Source organism: Rhinolophus sinicus, chromosome 2, assembly GCF_057876585.1.
Source record: "Rhinolophus sinicus isolate RSI-liver-muscle chromosome 2, RSI-T2T, whole genome shotgun sequence".
In the NCBI taxonomy this organism is placed as follows: Eukaryota; Metazoa; Chordata; class Mammalia; order Chiroptera; family Rhinolophidae; genus Rhinolophus; species Rhinolophus sinicus.
The window spans coordinates 159836668-159847870 of NC_142502.1; the positions used below are offsets into that span (position 1 = coordinate 159836668).

Below are 11203 nucleotides of genomic sequence, written 5' to 3' on the forward strand. Positions count from 1 at the left end.
GGCGCGGTCAGCAGGAAAAGCCAAATCTTTTGAGGGGCGTCCGAGCACGTCCAAACTCTACCATCCCACTGGCGGGTTCCCGGGTAGAATCTACCCCCCGAAAACAGGGGCCCCGGGAGAGGCGTGGCGATCCTCGGGGCGGAGGCGCCCAGCAGGGCCTTGCGAAAAGCTGCCCAAAGTTCTTCCCCCTCGAGGTTCCCTCCACCCTTCTCTCCCCTTCTTCCCGGCACCCCCTTAAACAGTCCTCCGCCTTCCCTTCTCTCCTCTTCCCTCCCTACCTCGGTCCTCCCCTTTTCTTCTCCCCGCGTCTCTACTCCGCCCCACTCCAAAGTCCGTCTCCTCCCTTGCTCTTTGGGCGTCCGCCCCGTCAATCACCGCCGCTGCGGGCCCCTGCCCGGCCCTCAGCGCCTCCCAGGCTCTTGGAGCGCCTCCGGCTCCTGTCTCAAGCCGCCCTCCGCTTTGCGCAGAGCGGGGCGATCTGTCAGCGGAGCCGGCGGGGGGGAGCCGCCCGGCCCGCCGGGGCTCGGGTTACCAGTGACTGACAGCGTCTCCATGGCGAATAATTTGACTCCGGCTATTGTCTGGCGCGGGCAAGCCCCGGGTCAGATAACCAGACCAATCAGGGCGCGGGCCGCTGCGCCTCATGCCCGCTTAGAATAATATTATTAAAAAAGCAGCGAGCGAGCTAGACCGGAGGGAGAGCGAGCAAGAAGCGAGCAAGGGAGCGGCGGGCGGGCGGGCGGGCGGGCGCAGAGCATGCCGAGCGGCGCCCGGGGCGGCCCCCGGGCTTGGACGAGGGCGAAGGCGAGGCGTGCAGGCGGTGGTGGCGCGGCCGGGCGCGGGAGTCGCAACCGGCGCGGGGACGTACTGCAGTGACTCGGAGTTCGCAGTGAGCCAGCGCCGGACCAGGGGGCCTGCCCCGCCCGCCTCTCGGCCGGGACCGCCCGGCGGGGAGGCGCCCATGCCGGACAGCCCAGAGCGGTGAGGGCGCGCGCGCGCGCCGGCGGGCGGGCTGGGGCTCAGCCGGCACCATGTCCATGCTGCCCACCTTCGGCTTCACGCAGGAGCAAGTGGCTTGCGTCTGCGAGGTGCTGCAACAGGGCGGCAACATCGAGCGGCTGGGCCGCTTCTTGTGGTCGCTGCCAGCCTGCGAGCATCTCCACAAGAATGAAAGCGTGCTCAAGGCCAAGGCGGTGGTGGCCTTCCACCGCGGCAACTTCCGCGAGCTCTACAAGATCCTGGAGAGCCACCAGTTCTCGCCGCACAACCACGCCAAGCTGCAGCAACTGTGGCTCAAGGCGCATTACATCGAAGCGGAGAAGCTGCGCGGCCGACCCCTGGGCGCGGTGGGCAAGTACCGCGTGCGCCGCAAGTTTCCCCTGCCGCGCTCCATCTGGGACGGCGAGGAGACCAGCTACTGCTTCAAGGAAAAGAGCCGCAGTGTGCTGCGCGAGTGGTACGCACACAACCCCTATCCCTCACCCCGCGAGAAACGCGAGCTGGCAGAGGCCACGGGCCTCACCACAACGCAGGTCAGCAACTGGTTTAAGAACCGGCGGCAGCGTGACCGGGCAGCCGAGGCCAAGGAAAGGTACGAGTAAGTAGAGCTCCGGCGCCAGTTTCCCTCACCCCTGGGCTCGAGGGAGGGGGTCTCAGGGCGTCGGCTTAACCCCAGCAGAGGCCTAAACTGGGTCCCTGGTCCCAGCCACCGCCCGATCGCATCCTGGTCTGCCCCGGACGGCGCTCAGGTCTTGCGGGAGGACAGGAAGGCAGGGATTTGTCTAAAGCGGGCAAAGCAATCGGGGAAGTTGTCAACTAACTCCCTGGTCGCTTGTGGACAAAAGCGGAGAAGCAGCGAGTTTCCGAACGAAGGCAAGACAGAGCCTGGATCCCCTGCAAGGGGAGCACACCCGGCAGGGCCTAATAGTCTTCCGAAGGACAGAGGGGTTTTGGTCAGGACTGTTGGCGTTGCAGATTTCAGGCTGCCTGTGCGAATTCACCAGCACTTCCTCGCACTTTCGATATAGGCCTTACTGAGCCCTCCGCCAAAGTGTGACTAGGAATCAGCACTGGGATTGGCATTTCCCTGGTATGACCTGGATGTGGAGGGACCTGGGCAAGAATTTTCCTTGTCTGGACATAGGAGTTGATAGCGAGTCTTTTATCCCGCATACAAAGGACCAGGAGGCAAAAGGCTTGGGGAGGAATTGTCAGCTCTGGGAGAGAAGAAGAGAAACACATGCCCCTTTTTCTGCTTTGTTGGATACAGCCACCCTTCCCTGGCCTGTCAGGCCCTTCACCCCTCTCTCTTCAGTCCCTGCCCTACTTAGTAGGTAGGTCGGTAAGTTTGGAGTGAGCGGAGGACCTCAGAAAAGCTGGGAGTCACTTGTCCTCCAGTTCTCAGGACTTCCTGAATTAATCTAATGGTTGCCCATTAGGCCCTTGTGGCTGCCAGCTCTGTTGTCTCTCAGAACCCCAAATCTAGAGGGAGAAATAGAGAAACTGATTGTGAGAACAGAGTCCAGCCGGAGTGCAACAGAGTGTGTGCAGCCCAGAGTTTGCATGATTAGTAGGGTGGAGGTACTGTCTAGTGGAACCAGATCCCTGGAGGGGAGCACCGAAGCTTCAGGTGACCCTTGTCTCTGAGACTATGATGTTGGGGTATCCACAGTTGTAAGGTCTCAGCTGCCAGCCCTATGGGAAGTTTCCTTCCAGGAAAACAGGAAGAAAAGGCCTTGGAAAGCCAGAGAAGAGAGAATCTACCCAAAATTTCAAATCTCAAAATCTGGGCAGGGCTGTCATTCAGAGGCAGTGCAGGAGGTGGGTTCTCCCTGCTGGGGTCCCCCTCCACCCAGACTGGCATGCATCCAGACTCCAGAAGAACTAGGTTCTCAGGTCAGGCCCCAGGTGAGGGCTGCAGAGTCCCTCCGTTTCTGGTATGACAAGAAAGTCTAGGCCACGATTAGCAACCCCCTCTGTTCTCCACTTTCCATTCTCCTAGGAGCTGCCCTTCAAGCCCCTAGCTCCCAGTCCCCCAGCTGAAGTTTCCACTATGCCACCAGGGAAAACGGAGTCCTGCATCCTTGGGGCCTTGTCCTTACAGCCAGCAAGTAGAGCCCTCACCAGGCCTGTCAGTTTGGAGCTAGAGGGAACCTGTTCCCCAGTCAGGGGTTTCCCTCAAGCAGAGAAAAGCAAAAGGAGATGAAGACTTCTGAGCTCTTCAACTTCAAGTGGGGCTCTCTGCCCAGTATCTAGGGCCCCTTACTCTCCTGGCCCTACTTCTGTCCAGCAAGCCTTGGCTTGAGGAGTCAAGAGTGATCTGAAGAGCCAGGCATTCATTTTCTCTTTCACCCTCTCCCTGCCACCTACCCAACTCCAGGGAGCCTTGTTCCACTGCCGGGAAGCTCTGGGAAAGAAATGTTAGCAACTCAGTGAGGTGGGAGAGGGGCAACACACAGAGAGAAAGAACGATTTTCATGCGATTGAGCATGAGAGGCGGGGAGATAGGGATCATACAGGGAAAAGGAGGAGAGAAATCGGTGTTGAGAGACTGAGAGGACTGGCAGAAAGAACGAGAGCCCCCAGACCAGGCCGAAAAAAATGGTAGAAACCGAACACCCACAGGCGGCGCGCGGTGGCCCTGGCTCCGAGGCGGGCGGCAGGCTCCGGCTCCGGGTGTCGCGGCGCTGAGCGGCCTCTGTACCCCCACTGACCCGCTGCTTTGCTCCTGCACTTGCAGAGAGAACAGCGAGAACTCCAACTCCAACAGCCACAACCCGTTGGCGGCGTCGCTGAACGGCAGCGGCAAGTCGGTGCTAGGCAGCTCGGAGGACGAGAAGACGCCGTCGGGGACGCCAGACCATTCGTCGTCAAGCCCCGCTCTGCTGCTCAGCCCGCCGCCGCCACCCGGGCTGCCGTCCCTGCACAGCCTGGGTCACCCTCCGGGCCCCAGCGCGGTGCCGGTGCCGGTGCCGGGCGGAGGAGGCGCAGACCCGCTGCAGCACCACCACGGCCTGCAGGACTCCATCCTCAACCCCATGTCGGCCAACCTCGTGGACCTGGGCTCCTAGAGCCCCGCCTGCCTCGAAGCACTGGCCTTGCGGGCTTGGCGCTGGGAACTTCAGAGAGCGGGTGTGCGGAGGGCGCCCTGCGTCGGCGGCCCCACCAGGTACTGAAACACCCGCACGCTGAGCGGGCAAACCGCCGGCCCCGGTAGGGCGGATGGCTGTCTGCTTTGGTCTTCGTTCGGGATTTATTTTCAACAAGTTGCTTTTGAGATCCTTTGGAGGACTGGGACCGGGTAATGAACCAGGGAAGGGAATAAATTATACACCATTCTCATACACTCTCTCCCTGTCTGCTCTTGGTTTCTCTTTTCTTCTATTCTCTCTTCCCTTCCCTTGCCTTCCTTGCTCTTTCTTCCTCTTCCTTCTCTTCTGTCTAACTCCCTCCCGTTCTTCCTTTCCCCCTTTAGTCTCTCTGTGTCCTTCTGTATTTCTGGCTTGTCATCTCTCACTAGGTTTCTGTTTTTCCGTCTCTGCTCTTCGCCAACCTCCTGCACTGCTAACCCCTCGGTCTGTGCCTCTCAGTCTTATTACTCCAACCTGGCCTTCGGTTTGCCTCCCTGCCCCCTGCCCCCAGCCCTCATTTTCCTGGGGTGGGGAGTGGGAGGAAGAAAAGCAAAGGAAAGACAGGGCATTTGAAACCAGGCCTTCTCCAGAGGCCCATCTCCAGGGGTCATTGGGGCTGCTGGTGTCAGCTTTGCCCCTAGAAACTTAAGTGAAAGAGAAAGGGCTGCCGTGCAAAGGCCCTGAATGCCCCCTTGCCTCTGGCCTGCCTCTCTCTCTCTCTCTCTCTCTCTCTCTCTCTCTCTCTCTCTCTCTCTCTCTCTCTCCCCCTCTCTCTCTGAGGCCTTGCCCCCGCCCCCTTCCTCCCGGGACTGCGGCCTCAGAGCTCCAGGCAGAGCGTGCCTCCCGAGCCTCGGACTTGCCCTCTCCCTGTTATGCCCTCATGTGAATGTTCTTTGGGAAATATTTCTGCTTTTATTTTATAATAAAATTAGAAATCATAAATATATATATGGATATATACCACAAGGCTCGCAAGCCGTGAGTGCAACAGTGTCTGATTTCCCTACAGGGACTCGACACCCGGGTGGACCGTTCTGGGCAGCGATGCCCGGCGGGCCCCAAAACCTGGAGATGCCTTCCCACATACACAACTGTATCAGTCACAAAGCGAAGGGACTGAAAACTCGGAGACCTCTTCCCCCAAAGCCCGCTGCCCCTTTTCCTGTCCGGGAAGCTCCCTACAGAAGCAGAGAGGAGGTGGCCTGCTCCTCTTGGGGACTCCTCTCCCCCTACCAGTGGAGCGGTACCCTCACCGCCTCTTTCTTCACCTCGGGGATTCAAGTAGGAAATGGGAGGCCGTGTGCGGAGCATGGGTACTACCTGTGTTGGGAGATAACGAAGCTGGGTAACAAATCGGGCTGTGGAGGTTTCCTGCAGGGGTAGACTCCTGTGTGGTGGTAGCAGTCCCCAGAACCAGGCGCGACCCACTGGACAGATTCAGCGGCCCCAAGGGCAGCCATTGATCCAGGCTTGAAGCCCGGGTCTTGTGTGTGTGGCGATGGAGCAAAGGTCTCCAAGCTCAGAAATCTGTCGGTTTGGAGTGGAGACGAAGGGGTGGGGAGGAGGAAAATCAGACGAGATTCAGGAAGGCTGGCTTCGCCCGCGCGTGTTCTAAATTGGAGCAAGCGGGTGCCGGGGGGTTGGTTGGTCAGACCCATGAGGCAGGTCGTACGCCGGTGCTTCTGTGGCTGTAAAATAACCTGCAGCGACCCCTCCCCTCTTGGGAACCGAGCCCCCATCCTATAAAGCCACACATCTAGCCGGTCTAGGCGAAGCAGGAGGGACTCCTAGAGGAAGTCAAGGCTTTTCAGGTCGCGGTCGCTGTAGGTACAGAACACGTCCCACCTCCCAAACTTGCCGGTCTCGGACTGGAAGGGATGAGGGGATGAGGCGCTCTTGCAGCCAGATGATCTCAAGTGCGGGGACCTCTGGGGACTTTCCAATTTGGTGAAATCAGCGCTCACTGAAGACCCTTTGGCTCGGACTTTCTAAGTATCAAGGATTTCTTCCCAGTTGAGACCCTTGCAGACGCGGGCAGCTGTGACGGCTAACTTGCCGTGGAGGCTGTGCCTCGGCTTTCACACTGTGCGGGCCTGGAAATCCAGGGAATGCATCGCCAGCCGGCTAAGACTGTTTCACCTGCTCCTCCCGGACTTGGTCTGTGCCAGTAGGGCCCAGCTGCCCCATCTCCACTAACTGTCCGGGGGAAGAGCCCGCTACTGCCTGAGGGTCTGGAGAAGCTCAAACGAGGCAGGAAGCCACCTTGAGTCAACCAAGCCCAGCCCACAGGCCCGGGCGTACTTCTGGGAAGGGGGAAATGCAGTAGCCCGCATCATGCCTACCTGCCCTCTATTTTCCATACACATTCACAAGCAAACAGGCTGTGTACCCACTTTCACAAGGAGAGGAGCATACCATTTCTAATTGGATTCGCTGGGATTGAGAGCCTGTTATGTGTTAGGCATTGTGGATGGCAACCCCCTCACACATAGTGGCCACACAGGGAAACACACAGACTCTGTCACCCATAGATTCACATGCACACGTACACGCAGAGAGGCAAACACACACAGACCCTCAAACTACTTTCACAGACACACTAATACATGTCCTCAAGCGAAACGTAACACTGTCCTGCACAAATATACCAGAGATACATACACAAATGAGCCCCTTCCAAATACGTGCGCTCACACACACAAATACAAATATACATCATACTTCTCCCCAGAAGCATGAAAATCCACACTCATACTGTTGCCTCTGCCAGCAGTCAGTCCCAGCCCAGCCACCTGCTGGGGCCAGGCCGGCCTTCCAGGTCCTCGGCACGGGGCGACGGAGTTCCAGAGACAGAAATGATTCTAGCACGAGGCGGCAGAGGGTCAGGGATCACACCTGCGGCCCCTTCTCTCCTATCCGCCCAGGTGGGATCTCTGGAGTTTGCTGGGAGCTCTCACTCGCCAGTAGGGGGCGGGGTGCTTGTCCCCCAGTTTTATTCCGGAAAGTGAACTCCAATAAAGCCCCGTACTACTTGTTGCAACTTCCCTTTTGCCTTCCCTCTTAGAAAGCTAACAGAAAACGTTTATTTAAATGGGGGAAACTATATAGAAGTTCTGAAAAGAAGTTCTATAAAGAAGTTCCGAAGGGCTCCTCACGCACTGCAGAAATCCCTGCAAGCCACTCCTCCATTCCAGACTCCAGTGGACACAGGGAAAAGCTGCGGCCGGGTCCAGAACGCATCAACTGGCCATAACTTTTGCACAGAAGTAGCCAGGTGAATACAACCCTCCCTAGGCGTCCACCAAACAGGATTCCCAGTGATTTGTCACCCCTCCCCTCCGCCTCCCTCCACCCGCGGCAGCAAAGTAACCAGGAGTTTCGCTCCAGCAACTCCAAGGGACTCAGCGACTGGAAGCGTGAGTTTCCCTCTCTGCGCCTGTGGCTGCGTTCGCATTTCATTTGTTCCCAGGTCCCATACCCACGCAACCGTCGAAGGTGATACCGAATGAAGAAGGTAGAACCCAGCCTGCGAGGGCAGCTGGCCAACTCATCTGCTCGGGGGCATAAAAGCCGAGGGTTAGTAAGAGCAGAGGGGAGCACGCGGGCTCGCTTAGCTTCCTGGTCAGTTTCCTCCCCACACCCCAAGCCTGTCTCCAAGCGGCCCTCGCCAGGACTGGAGTCAGGCCTGGACCCTGGTGTCCCCACCCCGAAGCGCATCACGAGGGGGTGGCGGGTCCACCTGGGGAGCAGGTGGTGGTGGCGTACCACACAAGCAAAGGTTAAACAGAGCGAGGGAAATCTGGGGAGCGAACACCAGGCTACTCAGTCCTCACTTTACCCCCCGTCCTTGTAGGAAACACCATTTGGGCCCCCTGAGAAAAGTATGGACCAGCCGAGTGGGGGCACCGGAGTCAGGAAACAGGGAATGAGGCTTCCACGACCCCCTAACGCCCACCTCTTGCCAGCATGCTGCCCGAGGTCCGGAAAGGAGAAATGTGAATGTTTCTGTGTTGAATGTCAGGTGGAGAAAGACTGAGAAGGACTTGGGCTCGCGACTCACCCCCCCCCCAACCCCCGCCCCGCTTTCTTCGTGGTCCCCATCGCAGTGCTACGGCTTTGGGCTTTGGTTCCCCGGGCGCTCAAAGCTGCCTAGGGATGCTGGAAGGGGACGCCGAACCAGTGCGTGAGGATGTACTGGGATATGGCATGAGAGTGTGCGCTGGGCAATCGGGTGGGAAAACGCTCTGGCGTGCATAGATGGCGAGGTCGTCTGCCTCAGGAGTACAGAGGTGTGCGGGTGAGCCAGTGCGCGTCCAAGGCGCTCGGGGAAGCTGGAAAAGTCGGGCCACACCTGAGCGCGGCGGCTCGAAAGCGGAGGCGCCTGCGGCTGGAGGAGGACCAGCCTTTCCTCTCGTGCCGCCAGAACCCAACCCAGAGCGAATTGATCCTGATTACTGAAGCCTCTGCTGGACGCTGGCAGGGTGAACGCAGAGGGGAGCAGGATCTCTGGGTCGCCGCTGCCGGGGTGGGAGTGGGGTGCAGATTAGTGGAGCTGAGCGTGGGCCCGAAAGACCTCGAATCCTGGTGTCAGGGTCAAGGCCTCTCTTCTGGGAGTCTCTTCTCAGAATTCCGCGGGATCCTGTGTGACTGGAACTCGGAAATGATCTCCTGGGTTGCAGGGTGGAATCAGAGTGGAAAGGGTGAGATTGCATGCCCTCCAACGGGGTGAATTTTCCACTCTGTTTCCTCATAATCTCAGCAGCAGGGCTGCTCCCCCTCCAGGTAGAGCCGGGCCGTTCTGCGGTCCAGAGAGTCTCAGTAACACCGTGTGGATGCGCCCAAAGGCCCGTCTCGCGAGGCCTGACAGGCGCCCCAAAGACTCCCTTTCTTGGGGGAACCCACAAACCTGAGGCTGACCAAGGGTGGGCATATAGGGGCAGGCTATTTTTAGGACGCTAGCAGTCCTAGCCCCTGCCAGGGTTGAATCGAGAATTACCAGCAGCCCAGCCCTCCTGGAGTGCCAAGCCCGTCCTCACTTGCTGAGTAGCGGTACCAGCCCTGATTCTGGCCGGCTGCGGGGAAGAATCCCGTGGCTCCCCCTGCCCCTGGCAGCCGCGGTTTCCGCAGTCCCGCCCGCGCGCTCGGTGCCAGGCCAGGCGCCGCCTGCCTTCTGGGGCGAATAATCCGCGCTCTGCTCCGATTAACATGAAGCCCTGGGTCTGAGGGCTGGGGAGCCTGAGGCCGCGGGGCAGGGCAACTCCATTCCTCCGGCCCTTTAAATCAGAGGTCTGGGAGCCAGGACTCTTGGGAAGCGCCGCAAGCGACAAAGTCATACTCAACTGTCATCCCGGTAGCTATCCTGGCTCAGGGGGTTCCATCTCTGCCGTCCAGGACACACAGGCCCGAGGGCCCACGCCCCTCTGCAGATTCTGCAGAACCACAGTGGAGCTCTGCCTCGGTTGCCCCGGCCGGAGAATCAGACGTGAGTCACCTGAGGTCCAATAAACAGAAAGATGGGTCAGACAGGAAAGCAAGAGAAGCCTCCAGCGTGGACTTCGCAGAGCTGCAGGCTCTCAATTCCCTTACTTCAGGACTTTTTCAAGGGCCGGTGCTGGTCTGCCCAGCCAGGCTCTCTCACTCGCTCAAAAGCTCATTGCTGCTAGAATTATTCTGCTAAATTGATTTCCCTGGACTCTAGAGACGCAGCTCGATGGTGACTTCTTGTTCCCCAGACTAATAGGTCATAACTGGCATTTCTTGAACGCTTACTACGTGTCAGGCATTTTACACACCTGGTATCTGTTTAATTCTCACAGCGGCCACACAAAGAAGCTATTCTTACTGGTAGATGAAACTGAGACGCCAGATTCTGGAACTTGCCCAGAGTCACACACGTTACAGCGGCAGGACAGGCATTGGAAGCTGGTCTCTGCGAGAGTGCAGACGACTCAGAGACGTTCTTCCCAGAATCGCGGCTGCATGCGAGCCCCATGGCGGGATTAGAGAGAGGTCTCATTCCTGGGCCCTGGGTGGCAGGGGCAGGCTCAGTCACAAATGACTCTCAAGTGGGTTGGAGGTAGCTCTGAGCAGCACAAGTACGCTTGGAAACCGGAGGAGCACTGGCTCAAGGCAGGGCTGCGGCAGCCTAGGTGACCCGCTTAAGTCGGGTGAGAGAGGTTATCTCCTCAACAATCCGGATAATTACCCAGTGTCCTCACTTGCCCTCTACTTTGTAGCCCGCACCATGGAGTTACCACGGAGTGGGTTTCGACCAGGGCGGGTTACTGGAGAGCAAAGATGGAACCTTAGGACCCTAGGGTCTGCCTGCTGCCCCCTCCATCTTCGCCCTCCTTCTGCTACTCTGGCTCCATCACCGCCGTTCTGTTTGGGAAGATGAGGCTGACTTGGGGACCCTGAGTGTTGAGACATGAATCCTTGGTGGGATGCCGTCCTCTTTGCTCTCTGCTCCCCATTAATCCTATGCTGGCCTGTTGGGAACAGGGCTCTCAGGCCGAGGAGCAGTATATTAAAGCGTCATTCCATTAACACAGGTTTACCGCTAGGGTAATGAGGCGGTTAGGAAGGGAAGGGGAAGCCAGACCCTGCTATTCAAAGACCAGAACAGAGAGGGCCCATCCTGGCCCCCAGCCCACACTTTGGCCCCACTGGAAGCCCCATTCCATTCCCGCCCACGGAGATGGTGGTGGTACAAGCACTGGGAGTCAACCTGAGCTAGCTGATTCTGTCAGTTTCAAGATGGGGGTAAATGAAATACCCTATTGTCCCAAGGCAGAGCCATTGTGGAACCTGGAAAGCCACCCTGAGACACCTGAGCTGATCAGGGAGGACACGGTCTAAGCCTAAGGAAGTGAGAGAGTGGGCGGAAGCTGAAATGAAGCTTAATTAAGGAAGCCAACCAGGAAGTGTGAGTCACTCCTCCCTTTTCCCCCCCAGGGGAGGGAAGAGCTACAGCCCTGGTGAGAAAGGGAGCAGGGGGCTGGAGGGAATTAGAAACAGAAAAGGTGAAGCTAAAATCAAAATAATATAAATATTTCTAGCGTTTATATAGTACT

General features: G+C 58.3%; 1 protein-coding gene and 1 long non-coding RNA gene across 3 annotated transcripts; one reads left to right on the forward strand and one right to left on the reverse strand.

Annotated features, from left to right (window-relative positions):
* The first annotated feature begins 261 nt into the window (after positions 1–261).
* Positions 262–5105, forward strand: SIX2 (SIX homeobox 2). Of its 2 annotated transcripts, none has more exons than XM_019748594.3 (2): positions 262–1597; positions 3740–5105. In XM_019748594.3, exons 1-2 carry the CDS (start codon positions 1032–1034, stop codon positions 4068–4070), a joined length of 897 nt encoding a protein of 298 aa, XP_019604153.1. In that variant the 5' UTR covers positions 262–1031; the 3' UTR covers positions 4071–5105. The 2 variants fall into 2 exon arrangements, with proteins under 2 accessions (XP_019604153.1, XP_019604154.1); XM_019748595.3 differs by having other exon boundaries at positions 285–1591.
* Positions 5106–7190: 2085 nt separating this feature from the next.
* Positions 7191–10039, reverse strand: LOC148758939 (uncharacterized). Its single transcript, XR_016020463.1, has 2 exons — positions 9717–10039; positions 7191–9621 (listed from the first exon to the last, which is right to left on the reverse strand). It is a non-coding gene; the product is annotated as an uncharacterized LOC148758939 (long non-coding RNA).
* Positions 10040–11203: the final 1164 nt, after the last annotated feature.